Source organism: Taudactylus pleione, unplaced genomic scaffold (genome assembly GCF_031769625.1).
Source record: "Taudactylus pleione unplaced genomic scaffold, aTauple2 ptg000190l, whole genome shotgun sequence".
Classification (NCBI taxonomy): Eukaryota; Metazoa; Chordata; class Amphibia; order Anura; family Myobatrachidae; genus Taudactylus; species Taudactylus pleione.
Window position 1 is genome coordinate 7,864,891 of NW_028284592.1, and position 24,261 is coordinate 7,889,151.

Sequence of the window (24,261 nt, forward strand, 5' to 3'; positions counted from 1 at the left end):
ACCTAACCCTACGTGGGCTGTCCGCTCGCGGCGCCCGGCATCCCTTCGATCGGGATGCCGGGCGCCGGTCTCCCAGCATCAGGAAAATTACAGGCGTCTAGATATAGACGCCTGTCATTTAACCCTCGCCGGGATAAAGCAGTTGGGAAGCCGGCTGTCGGGATGAAGACAGCCGGTTTCCCGATTGCATCCCGTACACCATTACAGTCTCATGTGCATGTTAGTACTTATCTGTGCCCACTGCAATGTAGTCTTGTGTTCCAATAACCACTTTATGCTCACTACATTAACAGCTGCTTCTTTACTATACATAGATCTATTGTCCCCTTTACAGCCTCTGTATATGCTATGTACAGACCTGTACCCACGACTATAGTCACATACCCCTTCAGTTCTTCAAGCAGTATACTATCGTAATGATGGCTAGTGTTCTCTCTACATTGTCACAGATGACAATACTGCTAGTGTTGACGGCTTATGGGAAGGTAACTCAGATGTATGCAGCTCTGGAGAGTGATAAACGACCAACCACTCAGCTCCCAACTGTCATTTTTCAAACACAGCCTGTAACATGACAGTTAGGTGCTGAGTGGCTGGTCAGTTATCACTCTGCACTTTATCACTTCCCAGAGCTGCGTACATCTGCCCCAATGAACTTACTGGTCATTTCCACCAGTGGTACTTATTTTGTGTTGTAAAGCAGCAATGGCTTCATACTGAAACTACATGGCTTTTACCTGCTGTACAAGAGTAGTCATTTCAAATAATGGAATGATTTTTGCTGCGTTAAAGTAGATTAAAGGTAATTGACCAGCAGCCACGCTTGGCCTTACAGTGGTGACTGTGCTGTTCCATGCCATTGGCCGGATGCAGCCCACTCTCTCATCTCAAAAATAAAGAAAAGCTGCAGTGTCCCGCACATGGAAACTCTACTACAGACAACTCTAATTACTGCTTATTTAAAGGTGCATTTGGTGAATCTACACTTTTTTTTTTTTTTTTTTCTACATGCTGCAAGATTCAGACTGCTTGGTTTCTACACTAAGTATATGTTCCTTGTTTATAGTACTCTAGATGAAACCACCTATGAGAGGTTGGCGGCAGATACACTGTATTCCCTGGCTGAGTTCTTTGAGGATCTGGCTGACCAACCATTTACACCACCTGATTATGATGTCTCTTTTGGGGTATGTACCTCTACATACTTTTTGATTGTTTTCTTCCTGAAACCCTTGTTATGGGTATGAGATCTATCAATCAAAATTCATATTGTGGCATTTTAGGAGAATAATGCACACGTTTTAGCGTAATTTTTTTTATTTTTTTAATTCACCTATTTTCAAGAAATCTATTTAGATAAAATGTAGCAAGAGATCTCCGTACAGTGTACATATTAGAAAGACATTGTAAATAGTGCAATGGTGTTGAATTACTCATCCTGTCTTTTTCTGTACAAAATGTATGAAAACTGAATAAGCCAGAAATAAATCACATAAATTTAGAATACTGTGAAATTCAAAGATTCCAGTTGCACATTTGTTCTAAGTAGTCATTGATTTTGTTTTACTTTCATAAATATGTTTTTTGTATGATGTGAAATGGAAGTCTTCACGTAGAATTGTTATTCCATAATCCCACCATTCACCACTAGGTGCTGCTGTGGGTTTTTATACAAGAAGATATGAACAGTGCATTATGATTAAAACTGTAGAATGTAGAAACATATTTGAATATTTTTGGAGGTGCATAGGTTTTTAGTATACAAGTTTGTATAGAGTTAAGGTGCGTATCCACTACACGAGAGTGGAACCACTGTACGATTACAACATTGTAATCGTTCATCATCACGTTCAGTGAATATTGTGCCCACACTGAATATGTCGTCCAGTGAAAGCACCCTCCCTCATCCCCGAACATGCACAACCTGTCTATCGGTAGGTCGGCCTGCATGTTCAGGCGATGACAAATGCCGACAACGACCAGCGGGAGCGTGCATCGCTGGTCGTTGCCGGCATATTCACTGCACGATTAATGAACAATAACTATGTCGTATTCGTTCAATCGCTCGTTTTTCTCGTGTAGTGGATACGCGCCTTTTAGACTTCAGTAGGACCAACAAATATCTTTGCTGCGCAAAACTTTTTAGAATTATACCCCGTTTCCACTGCCACTAAAACCTGGGTTATGGACATATCAACCCAGGTAGCGGCTCAATGGAGCAGGCTCCTTAGAAAAAAATCCCGGGTCGACTGACCTGGCATTCCTTCCCGGGTCTTGAGCAGTGTTTTACAAAGGTAAGGCTCAGTGGAAACGGATATCTCGGGTCATCTGACCTGGGTCCCATTCACAGCATAGGGACAGCTGCATTTACCGGCACTTGGAGATGATATAATCTCCGAGCGCCGGCAGAGGTAAGCCCCGGCAATATCCCGGGTCCATCCTGCGGTTTAAATTGGGTTCAAGCCACTGTGACACGGCTTGAAATCCGTGTTCAGTGTCCCAGGTGGGATCTTGGTGGAAAAGCAGTATCATTTGACTGCACCCATGGATTCAGAATTTACACTTTTTTTTTGTGACCTACAAACAAACCTTTTAAATATTACATTGGGCAATATGTTTTTTTCACCGTAAAGGTAAACTTAATCAAATACTTGAATGTACACGTGACTCCGAAAACAGTTCTTTGAGAAAAACATGTTCTATATAATCCCATAGGTGTTTACCTAAGGAACTCTGAGGTACTTTATTCATGTTAGAACAGTCACCCACAAGCAATTGAAAACTATTATTCCGGCCCCCCAAAGTGTTTGTTGTGAGGAGCTGTCACAGTGACATATTATAAAGATGGGAAAACACTCTAACCCTGTTACATGGACTCTGAAGAGCCTCCTATAGTCACACACTATACTGAAGGAAACACACTTTCCCTGTTACATTCCCTCTGAAGATGGATCCTCCTGTACAGACATATGATAGAGTAGTGAAAACACTGTTCTTAACTGTACAGACAGTGCATACGGCATCTTCTAGCAGAAGTGTAATTATATGTGGGATGGTGGTCTAGCGCACCTTGTGCTAATAGTGTGGACTTCAATGTAAAAGGTGTGCTGCTGCCCTGGGAGATCTCTGACCTTATCCAGTAAGAAGCAATATAAAAAAAGTAGCCAGGGGCTGCGCACGACCCTTAAACTAAATAGATGTATGTTAACATACATCTATTTAGTTTAAGGGTCGTGCGCAGCCCCTGGCTACTTTTTCTAGCAGAAGTGATTCAAAGTTAATGAGATGTGACCACACCAGGCTGGGCTTTTCCTGACCTGGTCACAGGCAGAAACGCCGGCGGGCAGCTGCTGGAAGCTAATCTTCCAGCAGTCGCCAAGCTCAGTGGTACCTCCCAGCCCCTCTGGATCCTTTTTATCCTCCCGCATTGGAGCAGCCTGAGAAAATGTAAAGTTGTGATGTTCCAATCATCTATGCTCAGATATATAGGTAGTCAATTTCTAAAAAATCAGTATTAATGTTATGGATGTTCTTGACCTAATTCAATTGTAAAGAAAAAATTCCTGAGTGTTTTTTGTAAAAAATAGTAGCCAGTGTAAGTGGTTAAATCAAGTGGTTTTTTTTTTTTATTGATTTTTGAAAAAAAAAAAAAATATATATATTACACAATCGAGAAAATAAAAAAAAACATCATGCCATACATCAAAAAACAACCTTAAGGGAAGTATCACTGTACTAGAGTTATGCATATCAGGAGAGATGTGGTACAGTTGATGCATTCCAAATATTACAGTATTCCAGCAACACATACTGTAATTTCCTGTGTCCCTCGGAGCCTATAGTAAAAGTATTATAAACAGAATGTAGTCAGGGTAACAGAGACAGGTGCCAAATCTTCATCCAGTGAGTAAACAAAAATGCGGGAGCCTGCAAGTGAGACCAGAAGATCTAAGGGGAAACCTCCAGCCGAAGAGTACATGGAAAGCCAAGCCATCTACTCCAAATCCTGTCAAATCTCTGCCTAGAATTCCTGCCAGTAGAAACAATCCTTTCGTACGATTATTACCCAAATGACGCAGTCTTACAGTGCTGGGCCCCACTTATCCTCACACACTCTAGCAATGAGGACCTTAGCCAGCATTAGCAGGTTATGTTACACTTTTACAGGTTGTGCCTTTTTAGTAAACCGCTACATTACCTTAAGAAAGGGCACTTGACTCCCCGAGACATCGCTGCATATTTTATAGGCTGTAAATAAACACTTTGGTGTTTGAATTACAACTTTATCACTTTCCATATCTTACGCTGCATCTACTATATCCTGGCACCCTAGATAAAACATTGGACAGCCTATTTCCTATATGCGTGTATGTACATGGAAGCTTGAATTGCCCATTTTACGTAATACAGCACATATGTGGCAATTACATGACCGTGCTACCTATGGCTAAAACATACAAGTGCTGAAAGCTCCCATGTGACACAAGCTTACAGAAATGGCTGAAAGTTGCTACAAAACCAGTTTAATAGTGTGTTCACTGTGTGCAGCTCTGGACAATTCATGCAGCCTCTTGTGATGTACCAATAATGTACTGTGATTTTTATGAGGCATGAACACTGAGTGCAGCCAGTATTATCCCTGTTTTTTGTTTATTGTAGAAGTGTTTTGAGTCATAGGACAGGCGCACAGTATTAAGTTAATTACCATTATTATCCTTGGCTGAGCTTGTTCATGGTAAAATAGATTTTGAACAGAGAGGACATTGTATTACTAAATTATAAATCTGTGTGCAACGCCTCCTTATAGTCTTATTTCCTTCCTTACAATACTCTGTCCTGCACTGTAAGACATGTAACCATTCATTATTAATGTCATTTTTTTTTTAGGTGGCGGGGTCTTTTATAATACTACATGTAATTTAGTTTTGGATTTTATAGTATTTGTAAAAGAAAACAGGGAAAAAAAAAAAGAAAATGTAGTATTGGAGATTAATCTATTTTTCAAAAAGGGCATATGGCAGCTCTAAATAGTATACCCCAAATTTCTGTAGTGTTTAATCTATGCAGCATGCTACCTGCCATATACATTGCCAGACAGATGCCGTCAGCCTTTGTGGCAGATGTCGGTGTGTCAGATTTGTAGCCAGGCAGAGAGGTTTTCCTTTTCAATATGCCGTCACTTGCATGTTTCACAATTTTGGTCACTGACTAACTGCTCGACACAAATATTATTATGCTAAACCGGATCGACATGCAAGTAAAACAATTAGGGAGAGAGAGGTGGATATGTACCAACCAATCAGCTTCTCGAGTAAGGTACACAGCAGGCCAACCTATCTAGCGCTTGGGAAGTGCATACACATGTACCAATCGTTCAGCCGATGTGTCTGCGCTGACATCATCACTGGGTTGGAATTTAAATTTGCCCGCCCAGTTGAGATGTCAGTCACTGGCGGTTTCCAGCTACAAGTGTACGTGCGGGTCACCAGTACACAGAGCCAGACATGTCCACATACTGTATATGCAAGATATACCGATCGGCTGTGCTGCAGGGCAGATGCGATATGTCTGTGCACGACGTTGTTCACAGAATTATCATCTGTACTCACCCAGCGATGTACTACTGATCTGTCAGTTTGTACTTTCATTTTATAGATTGTGCTAGAAAAATTACAGAAGCTGATAAGATGCTATGAGAAACTTCTCCACTTTATCTCCAAGATTTGTTAACTCCTCCTCTTACTGTAATTAAAAGTGTGCACTTTATCATGATATCTATACATTTGTATTTTTATTTTCTACTTCAGGGTCCATAGGGGGTCCACAGGGTTGACCTTGGGGTATAGGTTGGGAACCAAATCCGGGCACCACGCAGTTAAAGCTTTTAGCTCCCAGGATGCACTTGGGTCCACTCTCCCTATAACCCCACCCCAGTCAGAGGCACCTCAGTTTAAGTTGTGCCCGGCCGGAGTCGGGTTTACCGTTTAGTGCAGTGGGGAGCTGATTAACAGCCCCTAAGCTTTATTTTTTCTAAGTACAGAGTTTTTTTATTTTCTACTTCAGGGTCCATAGGGTATCCACAGGATACCTTGGGGTATAGGTGTGACGTCAGTCGCAGGGCACCAAAGAGTTAAGCTTTCAGCCTCCCAGGATGCACTAGGTCCCCCTCCTATACCCCGCCCCCGGGCCAAGGCACCACAGTTTAGTTTGGTGCCCGGCCGGAGTCGGGTGCACCTGTTGGAGTGGGGGCTAGAAGAGCCCCTGAAGCTTTTTCTTCATGCAGCTGTGGCTGCACATCTGGATGAACAGCATGGACAGTCAGTCCTGACGTCCATGCTGTCTTCCCTACACCCCGCCGGTACCAGAACGCCGGTACTGATCCGGGGATGCTGGTGGGCGTCTGGGGTCACAGCTAGCGGTGACCCCAGATGCTCCGGACCATGGCCGGATTCAAGGGGGACAGAGGTAAGCAGCGGGGTCCCGCGGTGGGTCCCCGCTGATCACATGGTCCTAAGTCCCCAGGCAGGGGGCTCCCTGGGGACTGGCTGCAGCGTGGAGCCAGGCGACCAACCTGCGCTTCCACTACCCCCTGGGACAGCGGACCGCAGCAGAGCGGTAGCGCTGCGGCGTCCCAGGGGTTAAATGCATGCCAGGGGAGCGCGCCTTCCCTGTCTCACAGCCGGCGCCTCCCCCGCTGCACACAGCCCTCTCTGCACTGTGCTGACTGGTCCTGTGTCAGCGCTCCTCCCCCAGGCCAGCTTCTCTCTGCTCCTCGGCGGCCATCTTCTCTGCAACGCATGGTGAACGCTGCTGGAAGTCTGGAAGGAAGCATCGTGGTCTGGGTCCCCCCGCATACCTCTCCTCCGCTGTGGCTCAGGTCTGTGTATGCAGCGCTGTGTCCTACCAGGCCCTGTGTCTGTGTAGTTGAGTGATCAGCGCTGTTAGTGCAGGAATTGTTATTTCTCTGCATTGTATGTGACTGTGCTAGCGCTGCCTGTAACTTTTCTTCTCTAAACTGTCAGCTTTATTACTGTCCCTGTTCTTTCTGCTAAAGCCCTTGCGGTGCGGTGCTGCAGGGTGGTCTCTCGCCTATTTAATACTTAATTGGTGAGAGAGGTCACATACGTGGTGCCATAATGTCTGAAAGTGATTTTCCCCTCCGGCTACAGTGTACCACGTGCAAAGTACCGTTAGCGGAGGGGGAGGGTAGCGCGGAGGGCCTTTGCCGGCAGTGTTTGTCCATGGCGCGGCCTATTACGGTTACAGCACCGGTACAGGAGCCGCCCTGGGCTTGTTTCGCTCAGGCGTTAACAGCTTTAGTGGGCCAGTTAGCTCCGCAGCCCGCGTTTACTCCGATGGGTTTGTCCCAGCAGTCTGTGGTGTCGTCACCCATGCAGGGGTTCCCACGACAATTGGTGGTACCCCACAGTCTCCCTATTTCCCCGCTCCCGGGTTCTTAGGAGCCAGCGTGGGTTAACTCCCTGACGAGTTCTGTACAGCACTTGTCGGATGTGTTGCAAGGGGAGTCTGTGATGCGGCCTCATAAAAGGCCGGTGGCGTCTCTGTCCGCTCCTTATGAGGATGACGAAGGGACGTCTGATGATGGGGAGATTCTGGATCCTTACGATCAGGAACCTTTCCATACTAAGGACGCTGATGCTAAGTCCAAAGTATATATTCCTGGACTTATTCGGGCGGTCCGCACAGTCTTGGTGATTGAGGACGAAGTTCCCCCAGCGGCTAAATCTAAGTATGCCTTTTTCAAAGATGTGAAGGGCGATGCCACAGTCTTTCCTCTTTCGGGTCAGTTGGTGGACCATTTAGAGGAGGCGTGGAAACAACCTGGCAAAAGATACCAGCCGCAGAGACGCCTGGCGGTGGCTTATCCGTTCGCGGATAATTATTTTGCTAAGTGTGAATCCCCTCCACAGGTGGATTCTCACGTGACCCGTCTTGTCCGTAGTGCCACATTGCCGATGCCATCCATGTCCTCCCTTAAGGATGCTACGGACCGCAAGGTAGAAATCTGCCTGAAGTCCGCTTATTCCCTTGCAGGGGGGGCAGCACGGCCGGCTATGGCCATTTGCTGGGTTGCCAGAGCGATGGAGCGCTGGGCGGATTCATTAGAGGCTTCTTTTGAATCCGACTGTCCGGCCGAACAGGCGGAGTTGATTGGCAATCTCCGTGATTCGGCCACCTACATCAACGAGGCGGCTCTAGACATTAGTACTCTGGTGTCTAGAATTTCTTCAGCAGCGGTAGCTGCTCGTCGCACCTTGTGGCTGCGATCCTGGAAGGCGGACGCAGATCCAAGAAAGGTCTGGAAGCGTTGCCGTTTACCGGAGAAGTTCTCTTCGGTCCGGATCTGGATAAGATTGTGGCCACGCTGGCGGCAGCCAAATCAGCTTGTCTCCCGTCGGCCGCTGCTCCTTCTGGTTCTGGACCATCGTCCTTTCGGTCATCTAGGGCCCAGGGCAGGCCCAAACCACAGTCGTTTCCTCGACAGGCTGGCCCTAAGAAATCGGTCAAGCCCCGGAAACAGGCATGGAGTACCAGACGTCCGGCCCCCAAGCCAGATGACAAGCCTGCGGCCTGACGGTCCGGGTCTCCCCTTGGGGGATCCCAGGGTGGGAGGCCGCCTGCTGCAGTTCTCCCGGTGTTGGTCGTTCACTACGACAGACACTTGGGTTCTGGAGGTGGTCTCTCACGGGTACGCCCTCTCCTTCCGGCACAGACCCCCGGCTCGATTCTTCAGACCGGAACAAGGCTACGGAGCTGCGGAAGGTATTGCACACTATGCTCCAGGCTGGAGTTATAGTGCCTGTTCCATTCTCCCAGAGGGGCCAGGGTTTCTATTCAAATCTATTTTTGGTACAGAAACACAATGGGTCATATCGTCCGATTCTCAACCTCAAAGCACTCAACAAGTCTTTGCGGGTCCCGAAGTTTCGGATGGAGACCCTACGGTCCATCATTCTGGCGCTGGAACCTGGGGACTACATGGTGTCATTGGACATACAGGACGCTATGGCGGTCATGGCGGCTTCTCTGCGGCTGCAAGGAGTCCGCATGTTGCCGTACTTGGACGACCTGTTATTTGGTGGCAGGATCTCCAGAGCTCCTGTTACACCACTTGGACCTGACCATTGCACTGCTGCAACGGCACGGCTGGCTAATCAACTGGCAGAAGTCCACTCTAATCCCGTCTCGGAGGATTCTGCATCTTGGAGCCTTATTGGACTCGGGACAGCAAAGGATCTTCGTGACGGAGGACAAGATCTCTGCTTTACAGTCAAGGGTGCGCAGTTGTCTGCACAGCTGCCGGGTGTCCTTACACTCGGCGATGAGGTTACTGGGCTCCATGGTGTCGGTGTTCGACATGGTGGAATACGCCCAGTTTCACTCCAGACCTCTGCAGCACCTGATCCTGTCCAAGTGGAACGGGCTGCCTCAGTCTCTGAAGTTCCAGACGATTGTGCTCACCCCGGAGGTTCGCCTGTCCCTTGCGTGGTGGTTAAAGACGACCCACCTCAACAAGGGACGTCCGTTCTGGGTTCCAAATTGGGTCCTGTTGACAACGGACGCCAGTCTTCGGGGCTGGGGAGCAGTTTCGGGTCCACACTTGTTCCAGGGCAGGTGGACACCGACAGAAGCGGAGCTTCCAATAAATATCTTGGAACTCCGTGCGGTCTTCAATGCTCTCCTGCAGGCACAGCGGTTTCTCCAGGGTCACCCGGTGCAGGTCCAGTCGGACAATGCTACCACCGTGACCTACATAAACAGGCAAGGAGGAACTCGCAGTCGGGCGGCTCTCGTAGAGGTCTCTCGGATCCTGGTTTGGGCGGAGCGCAATCTTCCGGCCATATCAGCGGTCTTCATCCCGGGAGTGCTAAATTGGGAGGCGGACTTTCTAAGTCGCCAGGACGTTCATCCAGGGGAATGGTCCCTGCACCCGGACGTTTTTCAACTACTGGTGGACAGGTGGGGTCTTCCAGAAATCGACCTCATGGCGTCCCGGCACAACAACAAGTTGCCGGTGTACGGGTCTCGCACAAGAGACGAAGGGGCGTCTCTGGTGGATGCTCTGTCCGTCCGGTGGACGTTCAGGTTCGCATACCGGTTCCCTCCGGTCTCCCTTCTTCCACGGGTAATCCGGAAATTCAAACAGGAAGGAGGGACGCTCCTGTTGATAGCTCCCGCGTGGCCCAGACGGCACTGGTTCTCAGACCTTCAGGGTCTGTCCGTGGACAGTCCTCTGCGGTTGCCGCTACGACCGGACCTTCTGTCTCAGGGTCCTTGTCTTCACCCGGACCTGACTCGGCTGTCTTTGGCGGCGTGGCTGTTGAGACGGCCATGCTGAGGTCCTGGGGGTTTTCCAGCTCTGTGGTGCGTACCATGTTACGAGCTCGGAAACCGTCTTCCGCAAGGATATACCATCGCGTGTGGCATACGTTCTTCCAGTGGTGTCGACCGAGAGGTTATGCACCGCGGGAGTTTCGTCTGTCTCGGATTCTCGCCTTCCTGCAAGCGGGACTAGATCATGGGCTTCGCCTTGCTTCTTTGAAGGTACAGGTTTCGGCCCTATCTGTCTGGTTTCACCGTAGGATTGCTACAATCCCGGATGTGCGCACCTTTATGCAAGGTGTTCTCCGTATTCAGCCGCCCTTTGTTCCACCTGTGGCGCCTTGGGATTTGGCTGTGGTCCTGAGGGCTCTCCAAGGACCGCCGTTTGAACCACTGGGCTCAGTGGATATTAAATGGCTAACAGCTAAGACTGTTTTCCTTCTGGCCGTTGCTTCAGCCAGACGTGTTTCTGAGTTAGGGGCTCTTTCTTGTAGACCCCCTTTCTTGGTTTTTCATGGGAACAGGGCAGTGCTCCGCACTCGGCCCGAGTTTCTTCCCAAAGTTGTTTCCCAGTTTCATGTTAACGAGGAAATAGTTGTTCCGGCCTTTAACTCACCGGGTCTTTCCGTGGGTGAGGCCTCTTTGGATGTTGTGCGGGCCTTAAGGACTTATGTTGACCGCACTTCTTTGTTTAGGACGCTTTGTTGTCCTCTATGGCTTCTGTAAAAAGGGTTGGCCTGCTTCAAAGCAAACTTTGGCAGCCTGGATCCGTATGGCTATTTCTGAAGCTTATCTTCATGAAGGCCTACCGGTCCCTCCTTCTCTGAAGGCTCATTCCACTAGGTCTGTGGGTCCTTCGTGGGCAGCTCGACGTGGTGCCTCGGCAGTTCAGATCTGCAAGGCTGCTACGTGGTCTTCTGTCCATACCTTCGTGAGGTATTACAGGTTTGACACCTTCGCCTCTCAGGATGCTTCCTTCGGGCGGCGGATTCTCCTTTCTGCACAGGAGCGTCCCCACCCTTAAAGGATACTGCTTTGGGACATCCCCAAGGTATCCTGTGGATACCCTATGGACCCTGAAGTAGAAAATATGAGATATGGTAAGAACTTACCCTTGTTATCTCTATTTCTACGAAGTCCATAGGGTTCCACAGGACTCCCGCCCTGTCGCACCTGTGCTGCAGATGGGCTTTGCTCTGGTCACCGGTTTTCCGTCTCCCTCTGGTGAGAATGTGATTCTTGTATGTGTCCAGATCTTTGTTCTCTCTCTTCCTTCTCCTCCTCCGGCCTATGGCTTGGTAACTAACTGAGGTGCCTTGGCCCGGGGGCGGGGTATAGGAGGGGGACCTAGTGCATCCTGGGAGGCTGAAAGCTTAACTCTTTGGTGCCCTGCGACTGACGTCACACCTATACCCCAAGGTATCCTGTGGAACCCTATGGACTTCGTAGAAATAGAGATAACAAGGGTAAGTTCTTACCATATCTCATATTTTTACTTTGGACTTTTCAGAGCAGCAGCGTCGGACTGTCCATAGGACGTCTAAGCTGCCGCTCCGTCACCCCGCCGGCGCTGAGACGCCAGTACTGATCTGGGGATCTCAGCGGGACCCCAGAGTCTGTACTAGCCGGACTCTGCGGGCGCCCAGGACTGCTGCCGGATCTACGGGGAGCAGGGAAGGTCGCGGATCACCGCTTGCGGTGATCCGCGCATTTAATATGCAGTCCTGTGCCTCGGGCGGCGTGCCCCCCATACCCCGTGTGTCCACTAGACCACCAGGGACTTGCTGATCGGCGCTGGGAGCCGGCGTCCCGTGAGGTTAATAGCCGGCCAGGGGAGGAAGCTTTCCCTGCTACAACGGCTCCTCCCATCAGCTCAGCGCGCCTTTCAGTATGTATAGTCTGGCGTCGCTGAGCTGCTTCCTCCGCGGGCCACGCTTCTTCTGAGGTCTCCAGCGGCCATTTTCTTGTGGTGCAGCAGCAGAGCTCCGGAGAGGGCAGTGAGTCCAGTCCCCCTGAGTACCTCACCATCAGGTCAGTGTACACAGCGCTGTAGCCTTCCCAGACACTGAATCTGGGTAAGTTGAATGCAGTGTTATAGTGCAGTATATTATATGACATGTTTATGTATATATCTGCATGGTATGTGACTTATGCTAGTGCTGACTGTCTGTATTTAATTCTCTCACCTGTCAGTGTATATCTATCCCTTTTCCTTATCTGCCCTAATACAGCTGTACTTAGGGTGGTTCTGAGACCTCACATTTATATACTCGTTGATATTTGTGAGGTTTGTCACATACTGTTACGTGCTGCACGTTGCCACATTTTCGTTGGAACTGTGTGTTGCATACGCTGAAAATGGGTCCCTGCGGCTAATTTTAGCATCAGTCAGGACCAGTATGGCACTGCTTGATATTTCCGCCAAGATTGGTCAGATATGTTTGACCAGGAGATAGAGCGTTATACTGCACCCATTTTTGCTATCCTGCAAGTCATGTGCTGCAGGTGTTAGTGCGGAGGATTTGTTTCATAAAGGGTTCTGTGTGTGGCGTCATCTGGTGCCGGCCCTTTTCACGACCCCCTTGGGAGGTTTGTTTTCTCGGGATCCTCTCAATTGCGGATCGCCGGGTGGGCCCCATTGTTGTACCTCACCTGGGGGTTACTTCACCATAATGCCCTTTTCATCTCAGGGTATCTTGCAGTTTCTTGCACTCTTCCCCTGTGACACAGACTACCGCTCCCTGCAGGGGGTTTTCACAGTATATGAAATCCCCCTGGTGCCACCATAGTCTGTCATTCCCCTTGCAGGGATTCCCACGGCCACCCTGGGTGGATGTCGCTTTCTACGAAACGCAAATTGGCGTGGTTGACGCCCTGTGGTTACTTCCCAGTTGGCTCTGCGTGAACTGGATACTGTTTTGGGCTCTTTCCCTCTTACACGGGGGGAAGCCTATTTCAAGTATTATTATCCCTGCTTTGGGCTGGTGGCAGGTCCATTCTGGTTAGAGTGAATGTTGACCTGCACCTGTATCATACACCCTCAGTATTGCGTGCCTTCTGGTTCCCTGTTGCTGACTAGCGGGGGGATCGCATGGCGGGACTCTGGCTGTTGTCAGTTATGAGGTATTACAACAGTGTTTGGCCTCATGTCCCAAATTCCCTGAGGGTCATCACGAGCCCCTCATGGGGTGGATGGGCGTGTTACTCGTCAGATTACAGACGTTACTATGCATCCCATTCCTGCGTGGTCGGATTCTTCTGATCCGTAGGTGGTAACTCTGCCTGAAATCAGTATACTCGCTTTCAGGGGTTGTTACCCATCCTACCATGGCTATAGCATGGTTGGTTAATACTATTGCATACTGAGCTGATGCATTTGTAATGTTTTTTCCCCACCAACACGTCTGGGGTTCAAATGTATTTGGTCGCTCATGTAATATATGCAGTTGTCATAGGTGGACATGCCTATATTGGATACCAGTCTCCTAACTTTCAGAGTTCCGGCTGCGCTCTGGGAATGCAGAGGTGCAGATACCATCTATAGGGTAGATCTTGTTGGGTCCTGACCTTGACACAGCCTAAAGGTCTGTTTCTTCAACCGAGCAGGCCTGGACTGCCAGCCGATCCTGCTTCTGAACCTACGGATATATCGTCAGCATGACGAGACAGGCCTACCACTGGGAGATGGCGATTTTCTCAGTTCGCCCGGTACTAGTGTCTACGTGGGTAGGAGGGTACGCCCTCTCTTTGCTCAGGCGGCCTATTTCCATGTGATGGTACGCAGGCCCTTATTCGGACCCGAACAGGGCCTTACGAATCCAGAAAGCTATACAGTTGTTGGGGTAAGCGGAGCTAATTGGGCCATCCCCACTTTCTCAGCGAGGGACTGGTTGTTCTGCTTTCTTTCTGGTGCGGTGGCTGAATGGTCCTCTTTGGCCTATTCTCTGTCTCAATTCCCTGAACCAGTTCCTAAAGCTACCTGGGCTCAGGAGGCAATCCCTATGCTCCATCATACTATGTTTGGAACCTGGGGACTTTATGGTATCACTGGATATACACGCGTGCCTACGGGCACTTACAGAGACCTTGCCTCAGCATGGACTGAGGTTTGCTGTATCAAAGCACTTATGGTTTTCGGGCTCTGCCTGTTGGGACTGTTCTCAGCCTCACAGGGGTTTACCAGCGTTTTGGATTTTCTGACAGTTCTTCTGTTCAGTATATCCCAATGCTCCTGTACCTGGATGGCCTCCTGCTCTTGGCAGGATCACCGGGGTACTTTACAGCCGGGTCAGGTTGACTGTGGCTTCTTCAAGGTGCAGAAGTTTAATCAATGGGGAAAAAGTCCTCCCTGCATCCCTCTCTGGGTATTCTTCACCTAGGAGCCCTGCTGGATTCTCAGAATCTGAGAATTCTTCTGGCGTAAGACGGCATCTCCACTCTTCCATTAGGAGTACATGGATGTCTGCGCAGTCGACATATGTCTTTGCACTCTGGGATGCATGGTCCACTATTCAGTGTCTGCCTTTGGAAGGGTGGAATGGGCTTAGTTCCATTCCAGGCTTTTCCATAATTGGCTTATCTCCAGATGGAACAAGTTTTTTTTTTTTCTGTCTGATCACTGTTCAAATGATGCTGCTCTCCCCGGAGGCAAGTCTGTCCCTTTTCGGGTGACTATGACCATCTCGTCCAGGGTATTCTTTGCTAAGGACAGTGTCTGGTTCGCATCCATTTCAGTGCAATTGGATGTCTGTCGATTCCACCCTGTCAATTAACTTGTTGGAACTTTAGCCTGTCTTGGGCCTTCACTCTGGCATAGCCCTTGTTTCCCGGTGAACCTGAAAAAGTTCAGTCCGACAGGGTCAGAACAGTAGCTTCCTTTTTAGCAATACTGTTCGTTGGGTGGCAATGTCAGGTATGTCATACATTCGGACATTGTCTGAGGGTCTCCTCCCGACCATCTCGACAGTGTTCATTTCAGGTGCTCTCCATTGGGAAGCGGGAGTCCTCAGCCGTTACGACGTGCATCCCGGGGACTAGTCTCTTCCCCAAGAGAGGTTTCATCTCCTGGTGAGCAGGGGGGGGGCCCTCCTGAGGTGACACTCATGGCCTTCTGACTCTATCACACTATGGTGTTACAGTCCAACTCTGGGGATTCTGAAGCAACCTTCAGTGACTCTTTGTCGGTGAAGGGGTTCTTCCAATTTGCGTACCTGTGTTCTCCAGTCTCCATTCTTCCTCGAGGGAAGTGTTTCAATCGAGACAGAGATGCTTTCCTGCTGGTGGCTCCTGATTGCCCCAGATGTCAGGGGTACTTGGTTTTTTTCGGAGTCTCTCCATCGATACTCCATTCCTGATGCTTCACTACCCAGACCTGTTGTCTCAGGGTCCTGGGGTTTGCCTTGGACCTGGGTCGTTTGTCTTTGACTACGTCCCTACAGTGGTCTTACGGCTTCCATGGCTTTGTCATCGTTGGAATGATTGGAGCACATGGATCAGCTTTTGCTGGGACCTACCACAAACCGTGGCAGCCATAATTCTTATGGTATTATACCTATCGATACGATCCTCTGGTGTCCAGGATTTCCAGATATTCTGGCATTCCTTCCGGCTGGCTTGGGTTTCACCCTCGGCCTGGCCTTCCTGACAGTGCAGATCTCTACACTGTCAGTATGATTAGGTTATGGAATTGCTCTGCTCTGATATCCAGTTCATCCTTTGGAGTGTTTTTCTGGATTATGCCTCCATTTGTCCTCCCTAGGGACTCCTTGGGGGTTAGGAGTGGTTCTTCGTTAACTCCGGGGAAAGTTAATGGAACCGCTGGTTGTGATAGCCATTACATGGTCTATTGCTTTGGCTTTTTCTCTTTCTATCAGGGAGTTTATATCAACCAGGTGAGTGTCGGAATTGGGAGCGTTCTCTTGTGGCTCCCTCTTCTGGAGGGCATCTTGTCAGGGTGTGAGTTGCTCTCACCCTGTGTTTCTTCTTAGTGATTTTCAGGTTCCATATTATTCTGGAACTTATGGTGCAGCCATTCAGTCCCCAGTCCTCTCGGTTGGTGTGGCTTCATTGACTGTGGTCCGGCCTCTGTGGATTTATGTGATCCATTCAAGTTCCTGACGGAAATCGGACTCCTTATTGGTGGTCTGAGATTTCAGGTTTTAACAGGAAAGGATGGCCGGCCTATGGCCATATGTTGGCTGGACGGCCTCGTATGTCCTCTTCAGGGGCCTACCCATGGGTAGGCCTTTCTGTTGTTGCTGCTTGTTTTTTCTCGGGCCATGTAACCCTCGTGGGTGGCTCGCTGTGGCGCCTTGGCTGTTTTGCCTTGCTAGGTGGCCATGTGGTCTTCTGTCCACACCTTTTTAAGGTTCTAGGCATTGTTTTCCTTTGCCTCTCAGGATGCTTCCTTTTTGGCGGCGGATTCTCCTCTCAGCACAGGAGCGTCCCCTCCCTTGGTTGAACTGCTTTGGGACATCCCCAAGGTCAACCCTGTGGACCCCCTATGGACCCTGAAGTAGAAAACAAGAGATATGGTAAGAACTTACCTTTGTTATCTCTGTTTCTACGAAGTCCATAGGGTCCACAGGGCGCCCGCCCTGACGCACCTGGCTTCAAATGGGCTGTGTGACTGGTCACCGGTTTTCCGTCTCCCATTTCTGTGAGTATGGTTATCGAGTGTTCCAGTTTTCTCTCTTTTTTTTTTTTTTTTTCTCCTCCTCCGGCCTTTGGCTACTTACAAACTGAGGTGCCTCTGGCTGGGGGTGGGGTTATAGGGAGAGTGGACCCAAGTGCATCCTGGGAGCTAAAAGCTTTACCTGCGTGGTGCCCGGATTTGGTTCCCAACCTATACCCCAAGGTCAACCCTGTGGACCCTATGGACTTCGTAGAAACAGAGATAACAAAGGTAAGTTCTTACCATATCGCTTGTTATTTTTCCTAACATGTTTAAAACTGGTTTCCATTTTTGCCAAAACTGCTCAAACTTTTTAAAAAGTATTTTAAAAAATATATACCTAGGGGTGTTTGCAATCCCAACCCCCCCCATCAGCATGATCAATCCCTGACCCCTAGCTGTAATTGATCCCTGTGGCAGATCCCCCACCCTCATCCCCCCAGTTTAGTCCCTCCCCCCCCATGTGTCACTATATATGTACATTTTTATTTTTAAAACATTCTCCCCATCCCAGCAATAAATATTTTTATGGGGCAGCATAACTCAGCCCTATCCCCCTTCGGTGCCATGTTCGTGTTATCACGGCATTCTGGAGTTGCATTCCGGCAGTGATGATGGCGGTGACAGACTGCTGCATCACTACAGGTGGTCCGCGGAGTCAGAGGACATCCGTTCTGCAAATGTTTTTTGCACGTTCTGCAAAAGTCAGTTGACACAGCGAGGCGGCGTGGTCGCCTCTTGTCAGATGAAACACTTCTGGCTCTGGTCTCAAGTGGTTAATTAATTCCAGGGTTTTTTTTTTTTTTTTTAAAGTGTGTGTGTGTATATATACATATATAGATATATCATCCATATCCATATCATCCATAGCATATCATCCCTTTAATTTGGGACACATGTGAAATACACCGGATCTGTGGCTGATTAAAACCAGATAACATGGAGACTTGAATTCAGCCAGTCACAGAATCTGTGTAATTCTTATGTGTCCCAAATTAAAGGCATGATGTGGCAAGCCTATATATAGATCTAATATGGTTATGCAATGTTGCTAGTGCATACTCGCTGCCCTGCTAATGCATTTTTCTTATTTTATAATATCAGAATGGGGTTCTTACAGTGAAATTTGGTGGCGACATTGGAACGTATGTGATTAATAAACAGACGCCAAACAGACAGATCTGGCTGTCATCACCTAAAAGGTATGTAAGAGTCACACATCTTCCCCTAGATAGATGGGATGTAGTTAATCAGGTATATTAAATACCATGTGTAATCAAAATGGTTTTGGCTTTGGATGGCACAACAATGATAACTGTTTCTTTATGTATTGTACAGTTGTTCTCCTTACAACCAGTGTACACTGGATCCAACTGAATCTATATACCACCAGGATCATAAATCTAGAGGAAGTGTATTTATTATCTAAGCACCACACTAGTGACCTTATGAAGCTCTCACACTCTGGTTTTTTACCGATTACTGATATATAGGACCTCATTCAGAGTCGGTCGAAGCGACCGCACGGTCGTACGCCACCGATGTTCGCTATACTGCGCATGCGTAAAGTTCGCAATACGCGTGCGCAAACTAGCCGCTACTATCAGAAATTTCTCTCTCCTTGAACACAGCCAGGTCGGTAGTTTGAGTGACAGATGGAGGCGTTTGTGGGTGGTAACAGGGGAAGGTGCTTGAAAACAGGGGAGTGGAGATCCGAACGCAGGCGTGCCTCATTATGCGAACGGCGTTTTATGGGAGTGCATACGGTTTATGGGAGTGCATAATTAACAAAGTAGCGTCATGGCATATGTGACATGGGAGGTTTTTACACTGACATGATCGTAGAGCTTAAGAGAGGGTATGGTCAACCTTAAGCTCTACGACCAGTTCCGATGGTCTCGATTAATCCTTATATGCCCGGAGATGACGTGTAATGCGTACGAGAAGGGGGCGTATTTTTTTGTCTTCCGACCGCTTCCTCCCCTTGGTTGGTCAGCTACCGATCCGAACTTAGGGACGCAACTTGCGAGGGAATCATTTGCATATCCGGCCCCTTTTCCCGTGCGGCTGCTTCGACCGACTCTGAACGAGGTCCATAGTTTTCTGCTGTTGCACTGTCCGGTAAAATATAAACTGCATAAGTATAATAAAATGGTGGCGGATAGGTAGCAAGTTTTAGGCTCATGGGAGACTTGTTTTATTGGAACTTGCTGATTGGCTACCTACACTTGCATAGGTCAGGCAGCTGTTTTCACTTCATTGTAGAAGTACAATTTATATTGTTCAGTGAGTTTCTGGATGCAATTCTTGGATTTTTGTTTGATCTTTGAGTAATCTTTGACCTAGTTTTGTATATCCACCTGCTCTAATCTTTGCCTGGACCTGTACTTTGGTTTAGCAAGCGATGTTCAGGGCAGTTGGCAATCCAAGGAATAGATTGGGTTAAGTCAAAAATCAAGGCAGGCAGCTATCCAAAACGAGGTCAAGATTCAGGCAAAGGTCAGAGCAGGCAGCTATCCAAAACAAGGTGTCAGCAAAGGTCAAATGAAAATCCAGGAACAGCAACTAGAAACTCACCGGACATTGTCAAGTTCACCTATATTGGACAAACAGCTGCCTACACCAATCATTTAGCTCCAATGGTGCAGAGTACCCCACTGGTGTACTAAACAACTGGAACGCTGAGAAGCGATCACAAGACAAAGTACCTGCTCTCTGCTGTGGGCTAACTAGCCGAGCATCCTGTGGGGAAAGTAATACAGATATGTCCTTACACATATTTGCTGCAGTTACACTATAAAGCACCTCTCAGTGCTCCAGGTCCCTTGAGACTCTGCTAGATTTCGGTGTCTTTTTTGTATCCTTTCTTGCTGAAAATGCGTATAAATTGCAATGTGATGCCACTAGGACGCTCCAGCAGACTGTGCTGATTAATTTGGTATGCAAAACTTGTATATCTGTGTGTGACTGAGCCTCTGTATCTATATGAAGTTCTACAATATAGCGGCCGCAGCTTTTTTTTAATTTTATTTCCAGTTTGGTTGTACTTCATATATAGGGCCGTATTCAATTGCCGGCGAAAAGCCATTTTCGGCGAAAAGTTCTCGCCTGTGACGTCATTCCCCCATAGTCTGCGCCTTTTAACCAGCGGGAAAGATTTGCCTCTGAAAGGAGGTGGAAAAAAGTGCAGAACGGGGGGTTTGGGGTGCAAAGTTGTGGCAACACCCCTGCAGACTTGGGACAGTCCCCCAAAGGTAAACCTGTGTAAAAAAAAAAAGTAGGAAAAAATAGTTTAGATCACCCCAAAAAAGTACTTTTGTTTTGGGGTCGAAAAAGCTCAAAGTTGGGGGACAAACTTAAAAACTAGCGAAATAGACTCGGGGGGGACCCCAAGTATGCCCCAGGTGTTTTTTTGATTGCAGGTGTTTGCTGGAGGTGCTTTTTTTATGTTTTTTTAAAAACATTACTTTAGCGAATTTTAACCATGCTTGGACCTGTTTTCATGTACCCCAAATTTGCTGTGACTACTTATTTTTGCCAAAAAAAAACTGCTAAATGCTATTCTTTACCACTTGTGCAAAGACGATAAATAGCAGCAATTGAAAGCATTTAAGCACCCCAAATACCTCCAGCAGGGCTATTCGGGGGTATCTATAGTGATCCCCCATGTCAGTGCATGTTTTGGGGAGTGGCAGGCTGATTTCCCTAAATCTGACAGCACTTTTCGCCCATTTGAGTTTCGCCAGGACGCGTTCTTGCGTCCTTTGCAATTGAATAGGGCAAAAAGCGGTGTTGAGCGTGATACTTTTCCGGATGCAAAACTAGTGATGACGGCGGAAAGTACACCATGCGAAAAGTCTGAGACTTTTCACCGATAATTGAATACGGCCCATAGACTCAGTCACACAGATATACAAGTGGCACTTATCAGATTAATTAGCACAGTCTACTGGTGCAACCTAGTCGCATCGCACTGCAACTTGGGCACCTTTTTTTGCCGAAAAAAGGTGCCCAACACTAGCAGAGTAGCACGGGACCTGGCGGCTCACTCAAGCTAGACAAGTCTCGCTGCATAGCATATTGAGACTAGGGGGTAAATTTACTAAAGTGAGAGTTTTTAGAAGTGAGTTTTAAAAGTGATGTTGCCCATAGCAACCAATCAGATTCTACTTAACAGTTAACTAGCACCTTCTAGAAGATAATAGCTAGAATCTGATTGATTGCTATGGGCAACATCACTTTTAAAACTCACTTCTAAAAACTCTCACTTTAGTAAATTTACCCCTGGGTGTATGAGGACACATCTGTACAATAATGGGGTGCATGCCTGCTCCTGCTGCTGTTTGTTAGAGTGACAGTGAGAATATACAACTGATGCCAAGATGGGCCTTTATAGCTGGACCTTTATTTATACTTTTAAGAACTTTATCATCCCCTTTTTACTAAAGAGATCAGTGACTTGTAAATTTACACTCTAGGGCAGAGGTACCCAAATGCGGTCCTCAAGGCTCCCCAACAGTTGAGGTTTTAGAGATATCCATGTTTGAGCACAGGTGGTTAAATCAAATTGACTGAGATACTAATTAAGTCACCTGTGGTCAAACATGGATATCCTTAAAACCTGGACTGTTAGGGTGCCTTGAGGACCACGTTTGGGAACCTCTGCTCTAGGGGGGTATATTTACTAAATTGTGGGTTTTTAAAGTTTTTCAAGTTGTTGTACATAGCAACCCATCAGATTCTAGCTATTATCTTATAGAAGGAGCTAGATAAATAAGTAGAATCTGATGGGTTGCTATGGGAAAGAACTCCACTTTAGTAAATATTCCCTTAGGAATCATTTATTAACATTATGTGCAGAATTTGCTCTAAAACCTAAGCACTAATTAGTTGCTTTCACTGTCTGACCTGCACTGAACAAATAAACTATAATTGCTGGACGACGGAATGGGGGGGATGGGGATAAGGGGTGGCTCGCATCCCCCATCAAACATTTGAAAGGAGCTGCAGACTGTCAGGGGCTGTAATTTTTAGCAATAGGCTGCACGGCCCCTGCACCTCATGGAGGAGGAGGTGTAATGTGCCTATTGCTATAAAGCACAGCCCCTGACTGTCCATGGCCATCGCTCAGGTAAGGGGGGGGGGGGGGGGGGGGCGTGCACCAGAGCGATTTTATGTTGCCCCCCAAAATAAAATCATACCTCAGCTGTGGTTGTGTGACAATTTTGCAAGTAATATCCTTATTGCTTTAACCTCCCAAATCATCTTCACTGATTTGTGCCTGATAAAGGGGAAAGCTTTATGGATTACAATCAAATGTAGGGAGTTATATCTGCCACCTCCTTGTTTATTCTCTCTGACCCCTGACTGTCAATAGGACATGCCCCCTGGTAATGTGAAATTATAAATATGAATAATTATGACAACATGGCCTACAGAAGTACAAATATGGGGAAGAGGTAACAAACAGGAAAAGTAACAGCACTGATTTTAATGTCCCTGTGAGGAGCTCTTTCAGTCACGTTCTCTCTTTTACGGTCTGCTTCAGCGTGGAGCCTTGTTATTCAGCTCTGTGAGATGGCAACTGAAGTGTATCTTCTCATCCCACACACTGACATAAGAATTTGTACTGGTGTCATTTACATTATAAACAACTAATTATTTTAATCATTATTAAATTAACAAAGAAGTTAAAAGCCACATTATACTGCTTTCTAGTATGAACATTTACATTAATTGCATTTACTGTGCCTGAATGGTGCTGCCTGTGACACCTGCCTCTGTTACCTCATCTTGCATCCAGGATTTTAACGTGGTAAAAGATACAGTAGGGCTCAGATTGCAGTCTTTCATGATTATACCAATGTGGGCAGTAGATATTTCTGTTCATACATGCATATTTGCCAATACAATCTGGTAGCTATGATCTTGCGCTTAGCTTGGAAGGTTTAGTAATGCCTTATCTTCTATGGAGTTACTCTGGGTGCAGACATGAGACTGCATATGACTGTCTTTCCTGCCCAATAATAGAATGTCCCAGTTAATAGAGGACTGTTGGCTATCTTTCTCCTATGTGATATCATACAGTGGCCTGGTTGAATTGAAATTCTTCAGAGCTAAAACCTGCAGAGAAGTTACCCCTAACATGGAATAATATTGTTGAGAATAAGTCATGGGAGACCAAGCGATTATGTATAAAAATATATTAATCGCATGAAATACTTGGCACATTGCCTCATTATAATCGCTTGCCCTTCCATGACTTTTCCTTAATAATATTATTTGTTAATTACTAAGTTACAGATGTGTCCACATACATCTATCCTCCGTGCTCTACAAGTCGTGCTACACATAATGCGGGAGCTCCATGTGACTCGGTAGCGCAGAGCGTCTTTTCGTGTGACTGTTACCTTCAAATGCGAATATTTAGCACAAGCAGATTCTGTTGATTAAAGTGATATGCAGCATGCCTATGTTCTGTGTGTGACTGCGGGCGTATATACATGCCAAATGCTACATTAGTGTTACAGCCGCTGACACTGTAACATAGCGTTTCACAATATCTACTAATGTAAGATTGTCCCTAAATTACATGACATGGGCACTTAGAGGAACAAACACTACTTTGTATTTTCGCTCCTGGTGATGTTTATTACAATGCCCCATCTTTCTAATGCCAGGTAAAACTAGCGTTACTTCTAAAGAGGGTGACATGTAACAGGATTCATGCATTGTGAGTAGAATATTACTGCTGGTAAGCGAGGCTGGTATTATAAAGAAAGACATTTATTATTGTATTTGTTAGTACTTTATTACATGTATGATACACACTTGTGTATATTTGCCTCAGTTAAACACTGTACAGACTGGCACTTGTACGGTGGCAACAGGGCAATTGCCCATGTGTGTTTCCAGGACTCTTCATATGTGTTTTAATTAAAAAATATTTAGAAAGTGATATATGTGTTCAGGCCCCTCGCATCATTTGGTGGTTCTCCCTGTGCACTCAAGACACCCCATAATGTAAATCCCTCTCAGAACCTACACATCTAGCTGTTCACTGAACTAGAAGCAAATGCAGAAACAATTACGTGTATTCAGCTCTGGGTCAGTGAATGGGAATTAAAGAATGCACTTGCAGTATGGGGTGCCTAGAGAAAAGCAATGTCTGTTCATTGCTAGGCAATGGGGCATATAAGCTGGTGCTGAGCTTCCAGTCCTCACTCACATAGGGACCACATTTT

The 24,261-nt window shown here is 47.3% G+C and overlaps 1 protein-coding gene across 2 annotated transcripts in view; it reads left to right on the forward strand.

The window, feature by feature from the left end:
- FXN (frataxin) overlaps positions 1–24,261 on the forward strand; it is a 51,483-nt gene that overhangs the window by 21,882 nt on the left and 5,340 nt on the right. For both annotated transcript variants that reach the window (XM_088476611.1, XM_088476610.1), the window contains exons 3-4: positions 1,067–1,187; positions 18,122–18,219. In XM_088476611.1, coding sequence (XP_088332737.1) covers positions 1,067–1,187; positions 18,122–18,219 — 219 coding nt within the window. The remainder of the gene's footprint in view (positions 1–1,066; positions 1,188–18,121; positions 18,220–24,261) is intronic.